The sequence below is a fragment of the Convolutriloba macropyga genome, chromosome 12, assembly GCF_964194025.1.
Source record: "Convolutriloba macropyga chromosome 12, txConMacr16.3, whole genome shotgun sequence".
NCBI lineage: Eukaryota > Metazoa > Xenacoelomorpha > Acoela > Convolutidae > Convolutriloba > Convolutriloba macropyga.
The window spans coordinates 50,811,430-50,834,920 of NC_134479.1; the positions used below are offsets into that span (position 1 = coordinate 50,811,430).

A 23,491-nucleotide genomic window follows, 5' to 3' on the forward strand; every position below is an offset into this window, starting at 1 on the left:
CGACGAAATAAAAAAATAGCAGGACAAGTCCTGACGTACATTCAAAGAATTTTCATTGACTAAAAAGAAAACTAGACCTAGAACGGAACCAGAATGGATTGAGCAAACCATTCAGAAAAGTATCCGATCCAAAAAATAAAAAAGAAACAGTAAAAATCAAAGTGAAATTGCCGCATATGAACAAAAAAACCACTAGCGAGAAAGCGAAGTTTTGTTCAAACACCGTTTTCTCACTCAACTTTAGAGCAAAAAAATTTCACGCCGCAAAAGCACTCACGTTTTCGCTACACTTCCTGTTTCGGTGTGACCAAAATCACAAATCCAATTTGACTGCTAACATTATGAAAATGTGTGAACAGATCTTAAGAAAAAGACAGCGCCCCAATACACTTCAAATTTTTTGAATTGTAAAAACCAAGAGAAGGCCAATAATAGCCCCAGCTATCGCTGTGCTGCTATTAAACACACATAGCACGTTTCCATAGAATTCGTACAGATATTAAAGAGAAATGCGGCCAAAAAAGAATTTATTGCACGTGGGAAAAATTGTGCTCTCGGAACCCAAAAACCTGTTTAAGCACCTCTTTTACTGTTTTCACTTTAAAAAGTTGGAAAGTCATGAGTTCAAAACTACTCGATTTTCGCCCCTCTTACTTTTCCAGCGTGACTAAAATCACAACTTCAATTTGACTTCTCATTAACAGCAAAAGATCGAAAGAAGTGTAAACACATCTTAAGTCAGCGCACCAATACAATTCAAATTCTTTTAGAAAACAAAGCGGGGTAATTCCTGTGCTACAATTCAAAAAGTTTTTATTGACTAAACAAAAACTCGACCTAGCAATGCCTTGAAATTGATACAGAAAAAAAATACAAATAAAACCGATCCAACCCTCCAAACAACAGTAAAAACGGAAGTCAAAATGCTGCACGTGAACAAAAAGTCAACATCAAGAGAGCGAATTTTTAATCAAACACTGTTTTCTGACTTTACTCCAAAAAATGAAGCGAAAAATTGTACGCAGCAAACCCACTCGTGGTACTTCTTGTTTCAGGACGACTAAAATCTTTAATCTAAATTGGGGCGCACACGGTGGGAAGAATCTGAAAGAAAGCGCGCTAACACAATTCAAATTTGCAATAAAAGAATTGCAATAAAAAGGAGAGAGCCTAAATAATAGCCGTTGAGAGGCTGACGGCGGCTATTAATAACCCCAATAAAAGGGTTTCAGTTGTAAGCTAAGGCACATTTAGATGTGATTTTAATTGTGTTTCGTCCAATGGCAAAAAGTTGTTTGAGCAAAGCATAAATTAAACACAAAAGTTTTAACACATCAACCAATTTTTGAGTGATTACAACGATTACCTGATAAACAATAGAGATAATCACTCAGAGGTATTCTAATAGTTAGTTCAACATCATCACAAATACATAAATTTTTACGTCTTTTTTTCAGTTTTCAATATCTGATAAATTTTATCAACCAAGAATAGCTGCTCAATTTTAATTCATTTTACTTATGTCCGTTTTCACAGCCAAGCAAAACTGAACGTCAACTAAATTTTTGAAAGTTCAACACGTCATACGTCATTCCGCAAGACGAACTCAGATACGTTTCTATACATCAGGTCAATTTCTCTTTCGTTTAGTTGCGACCGGGACCTTGAGGGTTTGTCGGACTGTACTGCGGATCACTTGGACTGTATCGAGGCGCTGCACCTCCTTGATTAGTCGGCGCCCGTACATTTTGATTGCCGTAGATCGGTTGATCAAGTGGACTATCATAAGCACCCGGTCCAGTGGGAGAAGCCGGGGAGTAGTCAGGCGAGTCCGGGGAGTAGCGAGGACTCTCGGGTGAGTGTCTGGGCGAAACGGGTGAATATGCCGGAGTTGATGGTGAGTAGTGTTGACTACTTCCTGATGTCTGCTCGGGGCCGACTGGCGATTGTGGTGAATACTGCGGACTGGTCGGCGAGTACCGTTGTACGTTTCTTGACGATCCCGAGGAGCCTGGACCTCCTGGAGCCTGCGCATATGCCGGTGACTGGGGCGAAATAGCAACTGGACTTGCGGGCGAGTAACGCGGACTGGTCGGTGAATATTTAGGTGTGCTTGGACTGTACTTCGGCGTTGTCGGTGAGTATTTAGGCGATGCAGGTGAGTACGTCGGGGATTTCGGCGAATAATCGGGAGTCGAGGGAGAATACGCCGGTGTTGATGGCGAATAGTTGGGCGTAGTCGGGGAATAGCCAGCAGCTGCCGGGGACTTCGGGCTGTAAGCTGGGCTTGAGGGCGAGTACTTCGGACTCGTTGGGGAATAATTTGGAGAAGTCGGCGAGTATCGAGGACTTGATGGGGAATAGTTACTTCCGCTGCTTCCGCCTGTGTTTCCGTCCGCTCTCGGGCTGTACGTCGGTGACGTCGGACTGTAACTGGGGGAGGTGGGCGAGTAACTTGGAGATGTCGGGGAATATTTAGGGGTTGTCGGGCTGTAACTGGGACTCGAAGGCGAGTAAGATGGGGAAGTTGGTGAGTACGATGGTGAAGTTGGAGAATAGGACGGTGACATCGCCGCGTATGAAGGTGACGTTGGGGAATAGCTGGGACTCGAGGGGGAATAGTTTGGTGATGTGGGCGAATAAGCTGGCGACTTATGAGCAAAGCCGGGTGATGTCGGCGAGTAGGAAGGGCTCGTTGGACTGTAGCTGGGAGACGGCGAATAGTTCGGTGATGTTGGGGAGTACTTAGGCGACGTTGGGGAGTAACCAGTGTTGCTGGGGGAGTAATTGGGTGACGTAGGTGAGTAGCGGGCACTGCTTGGAGAATACCCAGGGCTTGTAGGAGAGTAGCTGGGACTGGTCGGGCTATACCCGGGCGAAGTTGGACTGTAATTGGGGGATGTCGGGCTGTAATTTGGAGACGTAGGACTGTAGTTCGGCGATGTCGGTGAATAACTTGGAGATGTTGGACTGTATCCCGGACTCGTGGGCGAATACCCAGGACTCTGGGGAGAGTAACCAGGACTGGTTGGAGAGTAGCTAGGGCTACCCGCATATCCTGGGCTTGTCGGTGAATATTTTGGGGAGGTCGGGGAGTATCCGGGTGACGATCCTCCTGGGAATCCAGGACTGCTTGGTGACATCGGAGACATGTGAGGCACGGATGGACTGGTTGGGCTGAAAGGGACACTTTTAAAATCAGCGAATAGTGCTAATATAAGTATAGGTAGGTTATCGTCACACAGCTAAGAGAAAAATAATTTGCCTATTCATTAACTTATAGTTAAGTTCTGCATTGCATTAAATCAAATTCTAAAAATTTAGATTTTAGAGACTTCAGTAAATTCATCACCCTAGGTTGTAAGAATAACACTTTCTTATTTCGTCCCGATAAAAAATACTGATAAAATCTGTTGCTTTTAAATTGAGCCTGGGCAACCAATAAAGCTTGTACAAAAATTAAATTCCAACCTATATGAGGGTGAATCGCCTGGTGATGGGATGTACGGACTTCCGGGCGAAGCAGGAGACGCAGCTCCTGGAGAGAAGGGACTGTAACCAGGGCTGAACCCGCTGAACTCCGATGCCGCAGAGGGCGAAAACCCGGCGGCTCCCGGCGTCATGCCACTTCCAAATGCGGGCGAAAATGGGGCTCCTGTGTTTGGATCGTACATTGGGGTGCCACCAGCTGCCCAGGGTGTCATGGCACTGCTGGGGGATCCAGCCAACATTCCGGAGAAGTGAGAACCCATACCTCCTACAATACCGAGACAAACTAACTGGCAAAATCTTGGAATATAGTTACGAAAATTAGATTATGGATGTTTCTTCTTCTTCAAAATTTGTCAAGTAATCGTATCTATTATTATAATCTCAGGCCAGGGAAAAACTGAACCTTAATTAATCTTGTTGCACGTCTTTCTAAACCAGAATTTGAACAATAATGTCAAACGATTTTTTAGAAATGTTAAACTAACGTTGCGTGATAAAAACAACGCCGCCTTTTTCTTGAATATAAGCGATGAATTATGAGAGATATGAATACTGACCAATCATTGGTATCTCCATGCCCTGTTTACACTGTTCTGGGTCCAGGATGAGATCGAACGACCCAGTTCCGATCGGAGCCAACTGTCCCAACATGACATTCTCACTCACACCTCTCACCAAATCCACTTCGCAATGAGCTGCCGCATCCATCAACACATCCACCTTAAAACCAAAATATCCACCTTCAAATAACCACTCTAAATTCATTCGGCATTCTTTGTACTGGGTAAAAAGAAACATAACCGACTAAACGTCGGAAGAATTGCTCTCGAACGACTAGTGGGAGATCTAATCAATTGCAGCCTGCTTCAGTCGGGGGGGGGGGGGGGTTGAGGGGGGAGCTTAAATAGGACTAGGAAGTTCAATAGTGGGCTTCCAATAACCACATTAGAGGTTAACATATACCACTATTAAGATTTAAAGTACAAAATGGCACCAGTTTCGGCGCACTTTTCATTTGACTTTTAGTATTAAATTGCCGCCAATTGAATTCAGCTGCTTGAAATTGTAATTGAGAGAAAATTTTAGATCACGAGAAACGCAAAAAGTCAAAGGCGTAAAAGTCACTCGAAAAGTCAAAATTGTCAAGCGAAAATTAAATTTTGCATAAAAAAGACACACACGTTTACAATAATTGCTATGAACTTCGTTCAAGAGCAATTAAATTACATTACTAGTCTAATTATGCAGAAAGCATTTTTTAAAGGCATCATAACAAAGCCCAAATTATTCACTGAATCATTTACAGAGTCCAAGTAGTCTTTGTTAAGAAATATGTTGCCAAATTTGCTTTCGAACTTTTGTTTAGACTTCTATCAATTTTCAGCTAAGATTTCTTTCAGCTTCAGCAAAATTTCAAATCGGCCAAGATGCTTCAAACACCTGGATTAAAAACTTTGGATTCACAACGGTTGACGTCAAGATTATTGGTGCCTATGTATTCCAGCCTCACCCATATTTCACTCCAGCTTCACTGTTGTAGGGCCTTCAATGAGCACTCGAAAGTCACTCTTATCATTCAAGAACTGTACTTAGACTACTCATCCTCATTTGCGCTGAGAGGTATCTCTCACGGGCCTGAGCCTGTCCTGGAATGCATGTTTAAATAGAAATTATTTTAGTTTAAATCGCTTTTTTTGTCTTTTCAATTTTCTGTTCAACTTCACCCCCATGATGTTTCATATTTTGTTCAGTTTTCATGTTAATTTTCATAACAGTGAATAATTTTCGCGCTAATGGCATTTGAATTAAATGCTCTTTGGCTGCCTTCAACAAGCCTCCAGCAGGCTTTCCAGCTAGTCCAGTCTTGACCATGTATATACGCCTATCAATGTTGATCTTTGTAATTTTAATTGTTCAAGACGAATTCAATTATTATTATTATTATTTTACACCTTTTAAACTAACGCCGAAAATAACCCTAAAACTTTTCTTGAAAAAATAACGTGTTCGTCACAAAAAAGTGTCCGGGAATGACCAAAATTCTTTCCAAAAAGTTTCAGATTCTTTGTAAGAACTGCTTACGCTACAAAAAACTATTCCGTTTTCTACAAAAGATTAACTGCAGGTTTTATTGAGGCAACTAAACTTCAGGGAAAAAATGAACAATAATATATAACAGGTATGCTATAAATAGAACGTAGTCGGCAGCCTGCCGAAATAGATGCAAAATAAACTTTCCGTCCGTAGAATACCCATAGAAACAAACATAGAACTGTGTTGGATCCGACCGACGTAATCCACAATAAAACCCATCCAGAATATTTAGAAGTTTTTCTCAAAAGTTATTCTTGAATAAACATTATAGTGTTTACTGCATTACATGCGCACACTTTACAACTTAGAGCCTTCGTTATATATACGTCCTCTATTGACCAGTGTTAAAAGTCAGAGAGTAACATAATTCATTAATGATCAAAAACTTATTACGCAACAGAGATAAAAAATTCATTGCTAGTGATCGTAACAACGATCCCTTTCACGCACATAAAAGCAGCTGGAGAGCGACATGCAATTCCCAGACCTGCAATTCACAGCGATTTCATTGACTGAACAAAAAATTAGACCTAGAATGGACTAAAAAATCGGATAAAAATGAAGAAAAACAACAGTAACAGCCAATATAAAAATGCCGCGTATGATCAAAAATCCACTAGCGAGAAATCGAACCTTTGTTCAAACTTTCCTTCCTCTACTTTAAAATTAGAGTGAAAAAAATTTCTCGCCTAAAAAACTTTTGCTTTGTCGCTCTGCACAAATTCAATCAGACCCTAGCCGACTAATTACTATACTGGATATTTAATTAAACTATTCTTCATAAAGCAAAAATGCAGAGAAAAAAGAACACGAGAAAAGCAGATCTGATAACATTTTCGTGAAAATTGCCCATGAAAAGATTGCGACTCCAAAACAACCGTATGCAGTAGGCCATATGATACAGTCAGTTCTAGTTCCCTAAGCAATTAACACCTGTAAGACAAAACAGTATAAACGTTACATAAAGAAAACTGAGAAAACGAATTGTCTATAAAATGATACAACCCAACGTCACAACTATTGGTCTGAAAAGAACTTTTAATTGTATTTCTATTTGGTCAGCGACCACCCAACACCCTTAAGACACACACTAAACTACAATTTTAAAAGGCAAAAGGAAAACCATGAAAAAATTGCAAAATTGTTAATTTATTTCACTAAAAACTACCCTATATAACATTCAACTACTAACAAGGCCCACTGAAGTTTAAACAATTGAATAAGAGAACCTATTCCGAAAAGTACAAAATCATAACAAATAAGCGGAAACAAAATCATCAAGAATAGAAAGAACTGTGACTTCCATTAGTACGCTCTTTTTTTTACAAAACCAAATCAAAACTAATACCAATTTAAAAAGTTGTCAAAACCACCAGAAAAACGAACTTCAACTAAAACACTCCCGAAGACTATAATTTTTGTGGTAGGTCTGGACGAGGGAGTTTCAAACCGCCAGCTAGAGGAGGATGAACATGATGAGTGTTGGAGATGGGAGTGGGGGGGGGGACTGAACCGCCCTTCACACCATGAAATTGTCTTCAAAAAGATTCGGTCAATCACATACTTACAATAATAAGGCGTAAGGCTCTAAGAGAGCTTCTCGGCCTTTTAAATACCTCTGGGCGCTACCTGTTGATCCCGCTTTTTAGGACGAAAAGTGATATGGGTCACACGAAAAATCAGTCAAGCAAAAAATTGCATAAAAAGACCACATTACTAATATAATTGCTACACTCTTCGTTTAAGAGCAATTAATTACGTCTTTGCGTCTGAATTTTGTTCACTAAATTGACCTAAAAACTTTTTTTTGCGTGCGGCGTTGACATTTACCTGCCTTTTAACTGACACTTAATCGACTTTGAAAACCTACTATCATCATAGCTCCTCTTCGGGTATTAAAAAGCACGATCACCGCAATATATCTACGCTCAGCTTAGAGCTTCGAAGCTATAATTAACAATACTCTTTCAACACAGCAAAACTCGTCATTGCTATATAACTCAACTAACCGTCTCTTCGAAGGAGCAGCGCATGAGGGCACCCACATCCTGTCTGTTAATTCCATGTCTAGTGATGGCCATCAAGTGACCTCTTTGGGTCATGATATCACACAAGAGAGCCAAGTGTCTGTGGTTGACATAAGAGCCATCGAATGAAATGACGTGGAACATTTCCTTCTCAATCGACTTCCTCACCGCCTCCACTCCTAGTACCTGAAAAAACACCAAGCTGCTGCAGCTAATCTAAAACGTCATTTATACAATTTACACAAATTACTAGTTTCAAATAGCGGTTATAATTTTGTAGCTCTAGCCTAACTATCAGTTTTGCAGTGCATAATTCGAAGACTCTATTCAAACGTATCTTCAAAAGTTTTGTCAAGAAAATATGGGCGCGAAAATGTGAACGACATCTTGAAATTTCACTATGACTTCAACTATGACTTATTACTATGACTTCAACTATGACTTATTACTATAGCCTGGTGAATAAATTGACGCCCGTAGACTAACACTCAGAACAACAGTAACTAATGTTAATTATAAGCCAATAATCAATATATGGTAAAGCGCTGTATGTAGAGCGAGATTGGTCCTCACCGACTTAATTTTCATATTTAATTTATACAGTAAAAACATTTCATATTTTGCCATTCATAGAAACCAAAGAACACTAATATGACGAAAGAATGGATTAACTAACCGAGAATATCTCGCAAATGTCGTTAGAAGTGGATCTTGACGGGTCAACATCCCTGTCACTCAAAACTTTGAGGAGAGCAACTCCGTCTGTCTCCAGCATCCACTCCTGAACACTCTTGATCTCCCCATTCTCTGTGATCACAGTTCGCTTCTTGTCATCTGTGGTCGGCAAGTGCATGTACACCTGAAAGACAACAGTATAGACAACAGTATCGCATTAACAGATAAGAGCCCGTAGTAAATCGCCATACTTTTTTGTGTATTGGTCAACATAAACTTGACCAGGACAAATACGTCAACGAATACAATAAAAATCACCTTGAACTTGTGATGAACAGCGCACCATAATTTAAAATTATACTCCAAAGTATCATTAGATTCATTCCTGTTACTAAACTAGGCACAGGTCACTTAGAAAAACTATCATCACACGTCTCTTCTTGTCAATTAGAGGTCTCAATTGGGTAATTTTGTCTTATCATAGCTTCCAGTACAATTGGCTTTCAAAGTTTTTTTGAAGTTTTTCAATTTTTTTTACCATTATTGAGCATCTTGAGCATCGTGTTACTCTTCAAAAGAATCAAAAACAGAATTCAGGCGAATATTCATTGCCTATTAGTGTCATTTTCTGACCTTTGAGATGGCCTCAATGCCCTGCAGTGTCATGTCAGTTAAGAGTTTAGACTCTATACACCTCAAGAATGTGTCATCCTCCATCTTGTCAATCTGCTCCTCTTGCTGAAACAATTATCTTACACGTGAAAAAAAAACATTCATAAACGAATTCAACAACTTTGAATACTTCGCATTGTTGGACTTTTTTTACAACTGCTTAGTTTAATTTCCGGTCTATGAAATGAACCCGCAGGGAAAATAACCCCCAAAATGATTGCAACAAGAACTAATCCTCACGGAAAAAAACCTCCATGCTAACAGTGAATTTCGTTCGGGATAATTTCTTTGGTTGTGATAGTTTCATATCAACGCCCATGGCGCTGTTTCGCCGTCAAGTGGTCTTTTATTTCCGTTGGGGTATTTTTCCTTCGGTTTTCTCCGAAACCGTCAATTTCATTGAAGCCTGATGTGAATATAGCATTGAATCGGGTCAATGCGGTTTAGCAATTCTTCAGATCACATAGACAGTTTAAGAACCAAGTCAACAATGAGCATTTTGAAAACCTGCTTTAAATCGTGTATCACTCTTTTCAAAGCCTTTTTGGTAATGTCTCATAAAACAAATCAGAAAACCTTCAACCTTTGATCATGCAAGTATGTAACGAATAGTTTCAGTAAAATATTGATTTTTTTTTTCATACTACAATCCTACCTCAGATTTCGTGTCACTGTTGTTGACAATTCTGATTCGCAGCACTAATTTATCAGCATTGTCGTCATTGAAGATACAATTCAAGTCATCTCCAAAGCCATAGTTGATCTTCTCTGCAATCTGTTCCATTGTCATCTTTTTGTCCGTCATTTTCTTCCTGTCCAGTTCAATGCGAAGCAGCCAGGGTGACAGACGGTCTGGGTCGAATCCAGGCATTTCGTAATAAATTGACACCCAATCCTGGAGGTAAAAGGATCATAACAGCCAGAGACCAAATTTATTCGGCTTCAGATTTCAGTTTGCATTTTTATTTGTAAATTTGGAAATTTAGAGCGCAATAAACGGGTCTTGAAATATCCCAAAACTAATAAAACCTGCTGATTAACTACCTCGCATAAGAGGAAAGACTTGAAAGAGAACAGGCAATTTATTTTACTCTAGTTCGTGATAATCTTGTTTAAACCAAAGATAAAAAATTAATTACGAAATGGACCTCAACAGTACCTGATCTTCCTCAATGACAGTACTGTCCGGTTCCGGGTCGTAATAAATGGCCGTATTAGCAGTCACTCTTTTCAGAGTTGTGTACTCCAACCTACACAGCACGTCTTTGCACTTCTCAGCGTCCCTAGCTGGCGCTCCGTGCAGATACACAGTCAAGGAGGGCGTTTTGGGTTTCTTGCTGACGTTGATGATCTCTTTCAGACGGGGTACACCCAGGGTTACGTTTTTGGCGGACACACCCGCAAAATGGAAAGTGTTCAGGGTCATCTGGGTGGCGGGTTCTCCCAGGGACTGGGCAGCCAATGCCCCCACCATCTCACCTGCAAATATGAGCATATCTGGCTGTTGTATATTGAGGACAATCAACAGGTTGCATGCTATTTTTCCTGCTTTGAGATAACGCTGACTAACAAAAAAATATATGTTTACTTCCGGATGATATTCAGGTTTTTTGCGTATTTAAACAGGCCATTGGTTATTTATTGGGCATTCATGAGGGTTTCGCATCAAAGATTTTTGCATGAAGCCGAAACAAAACTACCGAGATTCAGCGCGCAAAACAAAACTTCAGATATATTGAAATGGCAATAATTCACGGCTCACAAAAAGTCCAAAACCGCCGCAAACAGCAAACAGGCTATTAGGAACCTTTTCCAGGTACCTAGTCCTACAGGACAAAGAACTTGCCGCCCAACGACATTTACCCAAAAGATACAAAATATAACGAACCGGGAGTAGCCATAGCCTGATTGAATCTGGTTTCGATTTCTCCAATCAGCCAATCAAAAGCCTCCGATGTCAGCTTGTGCTGGAATGCCACTTTGTTACTGGAGAGGAAAGACCTCAAATGACATTGCATCAACAAAGTTGCGTTGGCTTGTGCCTCAATACTCAACCGATCGTCACCTGAAACAGATAAGAGATCGTTCTTAAGTATCTTTTTTTAATATTCTCTCATGGTTCTGGGAACTCAAAAAGCTGTTATTTTGAGCATGTTAATTCTTTCACTTCACTTCTTTTACTTTTTCTGACCTCTTAAACAACGCCAAAAAATCTAAACCTTAAACAAACTCGTCCAGAATACCACAGAGGAACATTAGATTAGCTCACAAACAAGATTTTCTATTTTCAATCGAGCGACAAAAATCTCTTTAGCCAGCTTTATATTTGACTCTGGGTTTCTTCGCCTTCTTGATTATCTTAATTTATAATTCTTTCAAAAATTCATTCCGTCCGTTTTTGCACTAAAAATTCTCCGGCATACGGGCGGTAGCTATTCACAGTCATTCAATTTGATTTTAAGAACTTATGATAATACTTAGATCAGTCCACGGTATCATTGTTACAAAAGCGGTCTGTTTTGAGCTGCCTTTTTTTGACTTTCAACTTGATTTTGAACTTTATTTTAGAAACAATCTGTACCAACCTTTGACAATGACCAATCTTTTGCACAAGTTTGATACATCCTGGACCACTTTGATCGGACTTAGATCCGAAACTTGTCGCATGTCGACATGAAATAACTTCTGAGCATTCCAGACCAATCTGGACAGGTTGCACGGCAGAACCACTTTGCTGGTCGGCTTCTCAAAAATCTGGCGGAGGAGACGCCAATCTTGACTGATCTGATCGTACTCCTGGTCAAGTACTTGTTGAGAACTGGCGTTGGATGAGATGTCACGAACAACTGTGTCGTTGAGAGCACGCTTCATTGACCTGGACAGCCAAAAAAAGTTTATTAGCCGAACTTTGCAAATGTTGCAAGAAAATAAACTTAGCCGAACGATAAAATTTCTGTTTGAACTACAACTCTTGATAACTCTCGGTTCAGATAAAAATTGTTTGAATTTATAAGATTAAAATTCTAAATCCGGGGGACTAAAAGCACGCTTAAATTAAAAATTCAAGCTTAAAAAATCACATTTGTCAAAAATTGCACATAAAGACCAGAAAGTTCTTCATAGCTTCCAATTTCATTTGAGATCAATAACAAAGAATTAACACCCTCATTCTAATAGAATAATGTCAAGACTAAGTAGAAGTTTAGCGCACCTCTCATTGTTGTAGTCGAACTTGAATCTCTTCTCCAAATTTGGTCTTGAAAGCGTGATCGACTGGAGAGACTGGAATTCGACCATCTCGCCTGCCAAACCATCCTCTCCATATCTGAACTGAATCAGGTTGTTGTTGCTGTTTCTCACAGTTCCATCGTAACACACCTTGTAAACAAAAACTGCATTCTGTCGCGAATTGCAAAACTTCCATAGATTTACACAGGTCATTTCAATTTAATTTCAAGACCACCGTAAAAATTACATGGCGATTAGTACAGGATTCTCAATAAATCTTAATATCCAGCTTACATCAACGGCACGTTTTCGAAAGAATCCCAGAGAGTCAAATTCTGTGCGTGAATCAAGCAAAGTCGAATTTAAGAGCAAAATCGCCTGAACACAAGGTGGCACAGGAATTGGGGTTGTTCAGAAAAAAACAACACAGTTAATTTACATTGAATTAGCTTAAATTTTAGATAATGGTTATACAGCGCACATAATAAATACTTAGAGATACGCGGCGTTGAAACCCATAATCAATGCAAACACACCTTTAGCGATTCCATAGCTTTGATCAACCGTCTCTGAATGTAACCAGTTTCAGCAGTTTTCACGGCTGTATCGATCAGACCCTCTCGTCCGCCCATTGCGTGGAAATAGAACTCACTCGGAGTCAACCCAGCCAGGTATGAATTCTCCACGAACCCCTTCGACTCAGGACCGTAGTCATCTTTGATGAAATGTGGTAGGGTTCTCTTTCTCAGCCCAAATGGAATACGTTTACCTTCTACGTTCTGCTGACCCACACAAGCAATGACCTAAATTAGAAGCTTAAAAATGATAAAAAATTTAACGAAAATATCAACTGACCGCACCACAAATGAAAATACTATGTTAGAACATTCTTCCTCGTGGTTCGTAGCTACCAATCGTTATTGAGAACGATCCACTAAAAAGAAAAACCAAGTGAGCACTTTGTTTGTTCCACCGGTAATTTCAAGTCCTTTTTATTTAGTTTATTTAGAAACTTGCATATGCTAAGCTCTTCTTTTTTTCAAGGACAACTATTTTTTTGACATCAATAACCAAGAAATCATGAATTATGGCTCGATAGATAGCGAACCTACTAATCAAAAATAAATTCCAGAAAGTAAAAATCGAAGCTTTTCTTCGGGCTCCCATTTCTTTCCTTTAGAAAACCCTTAGCTAAAGGAAAGCCTCAGAGTTTTCCTGCAGCTATTATTTGAATCTGTTGCTCTTACCTGTGAAATGTTAATTTTGGATCCCTTGGCTCCTGCCACCACCATGGACTTGAAGTTATTGAACTCACTCAAACTTTTCTGCGCACAGCCACCTGGAAAAAAACTCGAACCCTTTAAATAAGTTAAGACCACGATACACGCCCATTGGAAGCCTCAACATGATAAATTCAGCGAAAAGCATGTTTTTTGGCTTCAACACCGTTTGTGTAAAATTGTTCATGAAATTTTGCCTGTGTTCGTTGATAGTTTGTAGCCTTTTGACCTAGTCTCAGTAACATGTCCAATCGGCTTACTCAGCGTAAAAAGTTATTCTATTTACCATTTTTTCACGGTTAATATGTCTTAAGGTTTTAAAAAACTTTTTTAAAATACGTTTTTTTTAATTTGCCACTTTCAATCCTATTTATTTGGCCTTTTAGCGTAGTCGCAGCAAAGAGGCATGTTGCCCTCTTTTTCAAATGAATTATAACATCACCTTCTTTGCTTTTTTAAATTTAAATAATTCTTTTTAGCGTTGATACTAAGAGTTTTCATAAGCTTTGCAATTTTTTTTACAATTTCCATTTTTTTGTGGTTCACTTTGCTGTGTTGTCCGATCATTGAAATAATGGCTCACAATAACACATTAGCGGGCGTTGAAAGAGGGTGCAATTAATTATATTCAATAATTTTAGTGAAAAGATTGTGATTTTATAGGCTTCGACACCTTTTTTCTCGCAAAAATGAACTGACTTTTTGATTTTTACCTCATTTTTTGTGGTCGTATGAAATGCTGAATTTTTAAAGGTCATAATGATATAATAAGAAGGTAAAATGATGTCATTGAACAATTTCTGTTGATAGCTAATGGCTTTCATTACTTTGAATTTGAATGTTTTCAAAAAAAGTTAACTTATTTTCTAAGATTGCTGTTTTTGTTTTATGCCTACTTATTAATTATTCACAATGAAGACAAGTCCCATTTCTTTTCTGATGAAATGCAAGTCATTTGGTTTAGTTAAGTTTTTATCTGATGCTATTTTGACTTTCATTATTTTTTTTAAATAGACAATGATTTTCGGTTGTAAGTAAAGCTTGTTGGTTTTATTTGATTTTGTTGCTTGTCTTGTCTCATACTCTCCTTAATGGCAGGTGTAATCGGCCCCCTGTCTCTGTGTTTTTGTTTATTTGTATAGTGTTTTGAGATTAAAGCGATTTTTTAATGGATAGACCAATTACTTTCGAAAAAACTTCGGCTTTTTGAAAGTTTTCTGTTTCCCATTTGGTGGACAGTTAACTAAAAAACGTGGTTGATCGGGGTCGGAACATCATGTGCAATCGCACATTTATGAGCATCCTTGTCTTTAATTAACTATCAAAGTAATTCTTCTTTGGCACAAAAAATCGATCGAAAGATTTGGAAAATTAATTATTCAAAGGAGCTACAATAATATCACAAAATTGTAATGAATGAACAATACTACCAGATTCCCAAACATACCCGACAGATTGCCGGAAAATATTCACCATTGATTCCCATAAACACGATTGGGATTGAAAGAAGAGAAAAAACGAATGAAAACAAAAAGACTTTTGTACACAAACAATTTGCACAAACAAGTGCGAACTATTTTGATGTCATGTTGGAGCTGAACATCTCGTTTCGGAGTGAGACGCCACAAGGGCTAGTATCAATACCAATAAGCATTAAAGATGGTAACTAAGAACAAAGTTCGAGTAACTGGCATCTAAAATCAAGCTTTATGGGTTTATCCCGTTTCTATTTCTGATTTCGTTTTTTGATACTGACTCTGTTCATTTTAAATTGATTTTCTGAACAATTGCTGCCTAAAAACGCTTTTAGAAGAATGATAGGAGAGTGAAACTCGCTTAGAGAAGTCAAAAAGTTTTCACGCAAGATGTTGAACAAGCTGTGAATTAAGGTAAAGCGAAAAAATTTTATTCGAAGGTAAATTTATTAAGGTAAAAGCGAAGTAAAAAACATAGCAGGACAAGTCCTGATGTACAACTCAAAGAATTTTCATTAACTAAACAAAAACTAGACCTAGAACGGACTATGAGTGATTGGTAAAATCAATTCGAAAAAAAATCAGATAAGAAAAATAAAAACAGAAAATCAATGTCAAAATGCCCCATGCAAACAAAAAACGACTAGCGAGAAATGGAAATTTGGTTCAAACAAAGAACTAGGCCTAGAATGAACTATGAAGGGATTGCAAAGACCATTTAGAAAAAGAATCCGATCCAAAGATCGAGAAAACAGTAAAAATCACACTAAAATTGCCGCATGTGAACAAAAACCACTAGCGAGAAAGTGAATTTTTGTTCAAACCCCGTTTTCTCACTCTACTTTAAAATTAGAGCGAAAAAATTTCACGCCCCAAAACCACTCGCTTTTTAGCTCCATTTTCTGTTTCGGCGTGACCAAAATCACAACTCCAAAATCACAATTTATTAAGGTAAAAGCGAAGTAAAAAACATAGCAGGACAAGTCCCGACGTACAATTCAAAGAATTTTCATTGACTAAACAAAAACTAGACCTAAAACGGACCCCAATACAATTCAAATTCTTTGAATTGCAAAAAATAGGAGCGCTATAATAGCCGGCTCAGAAGCTGAGGCGGCTATAATAAAGATCATAAATGCCATAAAGCTAAGGAAATCTTAAACAATTATTGCCGTAAATTATTATTAGAGAACCCAAGTGTGGCATCAATAACTTCATCATGCAAACATTTTAATTGTGAATATTTTTTGTTTGTCACAAAAAATCTGACCATTTAACGAGATGTTTTGATGAGCAGTGTGTTTATAAAACCTTGCTCTAGTAAACAGTTGTAAAGTTTCTACAGACCTGTTTTGTCACGAGCGTCATTCAGCACTCTGTTGACTTTGTTCTCAAAAGTCTGTCTCAAAGTATTTCCAGGTGTGGGTTCCAGTTCGTCATTGTGGGCCAACTCAATGATGTTTATCACCTTTGACACACATTTAAGTCCCGTTAGCCAGTTACAAATTTTCTAGACCATCGATATGATGTTCCTAGCAATGCATAAACACTTACTTTGAAACGGTAATGATAAAAAAAGTAGTCAACTAAAAAATATTACGGATTATAGCCGACTGATTTCGGAGGTACTGATCACAAACAAAGGACCGGAGAGGGTTCTGAGCGTAACCGTTTAAACGGGAGCCAAAATAACCTAGCTAAGAGTGACGAAATAATTGCTTGAAAAAAATTAAATGTAGATCCTTTATTGTGCATGAATTGTTTTCCGGCTTTCGCATTACTCTTACCTCTTCTTTGGCTTTCTTAATCGTCTGCTGGATCTCATTGTATGTCGAGGAATCGGCGATACAGTCACCAATTCCAATTGATGCACCTTCGATCAACAAGAAGTTGTTCACCAGTTTCTGGACATTACTCAGGAAGTCACGCACTGCAATGTGGCCACTTTCCAGAGCCACAATATGTACCAGTGAGCCTGCACTTGCACCCAGGGTCTTTTTGCACACGATTCCAGATATCAGTTCTCCGTTCTCGATTAGAACCTGCAATGAAGTTACCCAAGTCATTTAAGCTCAGTATTAAAAAAGAAAAATAGGTGTCGCTAATGACAGATATCTTCTAAATCTTTCGATCAATTTTACAGAGTGATAGGCTTGGCAGAAAATACTCTAAAATCTGAGTGAAAGGATTGACGGAAGTTGATTAAAAACTTGTAGATTCATTGGAATAATCTTTAAAATATTTTTGCAATTGTTTCCAATTTTTCGAAACAGTATTACGCACCTTTGTATCACCGGGCGAGATATTCTTGTAAGGCCCGCTGTCTTCGTTGTCTGGATGTGTAGAATGAGTCCTGATAACGTTAACCCCCTCGGGAATTACCAGGGAGAAGAGCTGCTTCCCAGTCCATAGAGGTCGTGGCTTGTAGATAGCGGGAGGGGGAAGTTTTCCATCCCAGCTACTAATCCACATTAGAAGGTTCATAACCTACAACGAGTGGTTTATATTGCTCAGTTAAAAAATTTTGCATACATTTCTAAGTTCTCAATATTCTTGTCAAGACACGAGAGGATAACTCAGCACAAATCTTATATTTTTGCAAGAATTCATGAAATCCCTATTTCTTGAAACATAAGCAAAGATCTTGCAAGTTCGTACATACTGCCATTTCAAATTAAAAATCTTATCAATATATTACAGAAATGTTGTATCAAAGCGTGTGTTCACATTTTTGAAGTGGATAGCCATGTTGTTTCTCGTTGCTCATCAAATTGTTAGTTTTCCTAATAAAAATTTGATATTTCGAAGACTAAATGAAAGGTGACTTTAAACAGGATACACAGCTAATATCTTATTGTTCGTAGCAAACTGTTGTCTAGCAGAAAATAGTCGGAGCCGAGTTCAAAATTCAACGATCCAAATTAATCGTTTACAAAAAAAGCGGTTCAAAACCGTGTTTGTACAAAACATTAAGAATGTTTATTAACATAGCCGGAATAGCTAGGAAAGAATAGACCTGCGCGCCATATAATATAGATAGAAACAGATACAGATCTAAATTGAAAAAAAAAAATCGACGCCGCTCAAAAAACTCGGCTAAAAAACATTCAGCGATAAATTAATAAAGCTTGTTAAAATTCATTCCACGGAAGCCTCCTATTAGGGACCTTTACTGCACATATGATTTCCTTTGACCTTAAACAAATTCAAATTAAACTTAAGTTTTAAAGTGCAAAGTCATTTTATTGAGTGAGGTAAGTCACGTATGATCAAAATCTTATCACGCAAATAACCCAAAAACTTTCGCTTTAGCGAGTGAGAAATGACGTCACGCGCGCAAATGCCATTAGTTAATGGAATAAGTCATTCAGAAAATTTGACTTTTTCAGCTTTGCTGTGTGAACAAATGTAAAACGAAAAAAGAGCGTCAGACGACGAAACAAAAAAAACATAGCCGGAAGAATTCCGGAAGCAACTCGAAGCGTCAAAACTGCTTCGCTAACAAAACCGTAATTGCAGCGGAAGCCACTACCTTTTGTATAAAACCATTAACTCACTACCTCTCCAGGTCTGCTCTAAAAATTGGTGAAACTTAAACCACTGTCAACAAGAGAAACAAAATGCAGCAAAATTTTATATTATTGAAAACGTTTGGTAACGTTGAAAAATCCAAAATAATTAAGGTGTTCAAAAACCTGATAGTCTGAAAAAGCTGGCAAGGTTATCAATAGCCCTCAAATAATTCATGATTCTAGTCTGAAACAGATCGCGAAAGCAAACGGCAGATAATAATCTTCAAAACTAAGTTAAATCTTTTCAAAAAAAAAAAGCAGCAGAAAATTCAAAGGCAAAAAATCGTTCAAACTAATACGAAGCCAGAAGAAAGCTAGAGTAAATAGTCATAAGTAGAAAAATTGGAAGAAGCTTGCTATCAAACTCTCAGTACTGCCTTTTCTTGAATGAAAACAATTGCACACCAAAGAAACGACGAAAATCTAAGAAAAAGCTGAAATCGTTCATTTTTTACAGCCGAAAAAATCAATATACCGAAAATAAATTTAGGTGCCAGGACAAAGCTAGAATAAAACTAACTAGAATGTGAAGAATATGGGCACAATGTAAGGAACACCGTAACAAAAAGACTTGATTTTTGAAAGTTAAAAATCAATTTAAAAAATTCAAGAAAAACGAATACATTTCATTGTTCAGCATTCAAGACAGAGAAAAGATAACTAGTCATCCGACACAAAGATCTATTCTCCTTAAGAGACCAAAAAACAGGAAAAAGCAGAATTCATAAATAAAAAACATTGAAACATTTTGCAAAAAAATGGTCAAAGAACTTTAAAGTTAAGACTGTATTTATGAAAAAGTTTTAACTGTTTTCTCAAAACTTAACGCCAAAAAATGCTAAATTTTTATTGGAACGAAATTAAAGTCCCTCATGTTGCACAAAAATACTATTTCTAGTAACAATTACAACCAAAATACAAACGAAAATCTGGCAAAAATCGGAAAAACTACCAAAATCGGATTAGCATTTGTACAATTTTATGGAACAAAATTACATCGAGGTAGAAAGAGGCGTTGAGTATAAGAATTATCAAAAAGAAACTGTCATATTAACTGCTGTTTGACAAAAAGACGGTTAAAAGATCCAAAAAAGAAGAAATTAAAAGAAAAAAAGCCAAAAATTAACTAAAAAATCGAGAATTATGTGCCAATTTTCAACTTGAAACGCATTTTCAGGCTCTGCAAAATACTGTGGCATCAATTTCCGAGGTTGACATTTCAATGTAGTAACGAATAAAATTTATTTCTACAAGGAACCAAATTAAAAGCAAAAAAATTGGGCAACTTGACGAAAAAACCGCTAAAAACGGTTATCTATATGTGCAAATCAGTGAAAAACTACTTTTCAAAGTCAAAAAGTCATTCACTAACGCAGCGCATGATCAAAAAATTTCTCTCGCTTAGCGAAAATCTGTTCACCAAGACGGCTTTTCTCACTTTCGCTTTTAGGTCAAAATGCGGCGTGAACAAATCTACTTCCTGTAAAAAAAATCGAGAGAAAACCAATACTCCTCTTCGAGTCCTAAAAAAACCAAGAGCACCGCAATATAGCTACGCTCAGCTTACAGCTTTGCAGCTATAAACACAAATCAGCTTTGTAAAGATGTTGAAAACGTCAACGTAGAATATAGCCATTTTGAACATTTCATACAGCGATCATAATAACAAACAATCAACAATAACCAACGATTCGGTAGCTTAGCTTAGGATCAGCAAAAGCCAGATTACGGTCAATATTGTTCTCAAACTTTCAAGTCCCGGAAAAAAAATCTTCTAAAAAATGCAGCTCGACATGCATTTCTGTGCAAAAATTTTACAGTTTACGACAGCTAAATTGCTCCGCATTCTGTCCCCTTAACCATGCAAGCATAGCAGCTCTTAACTATTTTCCTCAAGAGCGACTTAAATTTAATATAATAGAAGAAAATTTGACCCAAACCTGATACTTCTCCAAAAACACGTCACGTTTCGTCATTTTCCTCACAGAAGTGAGTGAATCCTGCACGATTCCCATGACAGGTCTGTTTGATTGTGGAGTGATGATCATCCTCTCCACTTTACACAGTTGAGAGATCTCCGCTTTTGTTTCCACTGATTGGGGAACGTGCAAGTTCATTTCGTCCCCATCGAAATCAGCGTTGTATGGGGTTGTCACACTCAAGTTCATACGAAACGTCGACCAGGGCAAAACCTAGGAAAAGAAATCGAATGGACGTCAATTTAGAATAGTCAAGAGATTCTATAGAAAACTCAAAAAGCCAGGCAAATATGAGATTTGAAGAATCTCAAACTTCTTACAGAATAGATCCAGAATCGATTCGCTGAAGATCGGTTACTTTATACTCTGATCTTTTACGTTGTTGACACAAGAGTAAGTAATTTTTCTCAATTTAAAATTGCGAGCTTTATATAGTTAATCATGATACGCGTTGGGTTGGGGATGGGTCACAAAGGGATATATATATATATATATATATATATATATATATATATATATATATATACATATATAATATATAATATATATATATATATATATATATATATATATATATATATAATATATATATATATATATATATATATATATATATAATATACATATATATATATATATATATATATATTATATATTCCAGACTCGAGCCATCTACCTTGACTCGATGACACATCATTGACATTTTATGCAGCGTGGGCTGTCGATTGAACACGATGACGTCCATCGTCCAGTACATGTCTCTCCACTTTGTAGCCCACTTGGAGCCTCAGATCAGAAGTCCTTGGGTGATATCTCAGGTCCACTCTGTCTCCATTGTCCATTATGACATACTTGGCACCCGGGTACTGGTTTGCACCACGAGACACAAATTCCTGCATCCTACAAATACAGAAAAACTAAATCAAAGTTTTAAGAAAACGTACGCAAAGATTTTTCAACTGTCAATGACATGAAAACAAAAATATTCCACTCCCTTTCAAAAATTACGACCCTGATATATTGCTTTTTGACATGTGCTTTTTTGCCGTTATAGCCGCAGGTTAGTGAGGCCATGAGGGCTTGCATTTTATGTATTTGGTTTTCTTTGAAAGGGGGCAAAACCGATACGAGGCAAAATAAGTCAAATTTGAAGTCACCGATTTTTTAAAAAAGTGTCCATATTACTCCTCCTCGATTCGTAAAAAAATCGCCCCCGATAGAATTAAAATCGTTTGAATAAATTAAAGACGGCAATTAACGATGCAAAGTAAGTCATATTTAGGATGTTTCTAAATATCATCTTTATCAGAGACACAAGAAGTTTTACATAAATATTGGTCATTTCGTAATGGTTAACTGACTCTTCTTGAAGTCACTTAGAAATTCTGGCGTTTATCGAGAACTCCGAAGCGGTACAAGACATTGTCAAAATTTCGAAGAGACTTCTGCGGAGTCACGTAACCATGCTTAAAACACGAAACGCGTACGTTTTAAAATGACGACAATTAACTTCTGGCTAAGTAGGAACTTCTGGCATTTTAACTGCTGGCAATGTTTTAAATGATCTTACTTGTCAATGTTGAAGGGTGTAACCAATTCAGGGTATGTCAAATTAGTCGCAATGGATCTCGGAACCCCAACTTGATCGATCAAGAGATTGGGATCCGCAGTGATTACCGTTCGAGCTGAGAAGTCCACTCGCTTTCCCATCAGATTTCCTCTGATTCTGCCCTCTTTACTCTTGAGACGCTGTTTGATCGATTTGAGAGGTCGGCCCGATTTCTGTGTTGCTCTGGGAAGACCTTTAACACACGGTTACGCGTTTCAAACATATATCTCAGAGAATTCTATCCATTGTTCCGAAAATTAATCAGATCACAGGAATTTAAAAGCTCATTTAAACATTGGTTCAAGAATTTCAAGTTCCATTAACTTTCATTCTTTATTGTATTGAATTTATGATAACAGCCTCCCTCCACCCTATCAACAGTAATTCCTCTCTTCGTATATATCAAGGCCTTAATTATTAGTTTATAATTAATTAGTTATCTACACTGAAATTGTATTTGCTATAACAGAAATTTACAGATATTACGAGAAATACAGTGTTCCTTTTTTATTGGGCACTTTTAAATGAATGAGAAAAACGAATACGTGAATACTGAGTCATTGTTTTCCTGGGTCACAAAGTGCACCGATTAGTTCATTTTTTGATTTCAGCAAAATTCCAAAAAAATGAAAGAAGTTTTTGATGTCTTGTTATTTGGTTTCGTGTTGCCAGCAACCATTTTGTGAAGGATTCTGAAGATATCAACAATCGGTCATTTAACCCTTGTAACTTCTAACTCACGGATTAATTAAAGTAGCCTTAAAATTTTTCTTCAATGGCCGATTAAGAAGGAAAAAGTCCGCAGATAATTGCAACAATGAAGCGGTTATAATTTGTCAGAGAGCGAGATAACGTCAAATCATAAAGAGTCAATTCAAATTAGGGGAAATGAGGAAAACGAAATAGTCTGACCTGGAATCTCGTTGTCTGTCAGTGTGGCTACGTGGTACTGTAATAGCTTCACATTCTCGGCCAAGATGTGTGAGGCTATTCCGTTCTGCTCGTTACGGATAATCTCATTGTTGATCTTCAGAATATCCGCCAATTTATGTGTCAAATCGTCCTTAAACAGAAAATTAACTTAATCAAAAAATTTTGTCAAAATATTTTTAAAAAATGGTTGATAATTTGTTTTAAAAAGTGGGAATTTGCAGCGAAAGTTCTTCGGGTCGTAAAATATAGATACACTCTTCAAATTTTGATACTGGAGTATTACATAAGAGATCACCAAATAATTAAATTGAAAATGTAAATTAATTTCGGCGTACTTTTCATTTAACTTCTGGTGATAAACAGCCTCGAATGAGTTCAGCTGCTTAACACAAAATTAAAAAGCCGAAGGCGCAAAATTCAATCGAAAAGTCAAAGTTTAAATAATACGACAGTAC

General features: G+C 37.6%; 1 protein-coding gene across 1 annotated transcript in view; it reads right to left on the reverse strand.

The window, feature by feature from the left end:
* Positions 1-1,291: 1,291 nt before the first annotated feature.
* LOC142351100 (DNA-directed RNA polymerase II subunit RPB1-like) overlaps positions 1,292-23,491 on the reverse strand; it is a 43,633-nt gene continuing 21,433 nt past the window's right edge. Inside the window, 21 exon segments of the mRNA XM_075403188.1 lie at positions 1,292-3,177; positions 3,472-3,757; positions 4,050-4,212; positions 7,596-7,799; positions 8,290-8,472; positions 8,922-9,026; positions 9,616-9,855; positions 10,120-10,439; positions 10,849-11,025; positions 11,546-11,835; positions 12,172-12,338; positions 12,725-12,991; positions 13,436-13,527; positions 16,291-16,411; positions 16,731-16,985; positions 17,227-17,430; positions 20,456-20,707; positions 21,171-21,236; positions 21,238-21,394; positions 22,065-22,296; positions 23,016-23,166. Of these exon segments, the coding sequence (XP_075259303.1) occupies positions 1,647-3,177; positions 3,472-3,757; positions 4,050-4,212; positions 7,596-7,799; positions 8,290-8,472; positions 8,922-9,026; positions 9,616-9,855; positions 10,120-10,439; positions 10,849-11,025; positions 11,546-11,835; positions 12,172-12,338; positions 12,725-12,991; positions 13,436-13,527; positions 16,291-16,411; positions 16,731-16,985; positions 17,227-17,430; positions 20,456-20,707; positions 21,171-21,236; positions 21,238-21,394; positions 22,065-22,296; positions 23,016-23,166 (5,463 nt within the window). The 3' untranslated portion in view covers positions 1,292-1,646.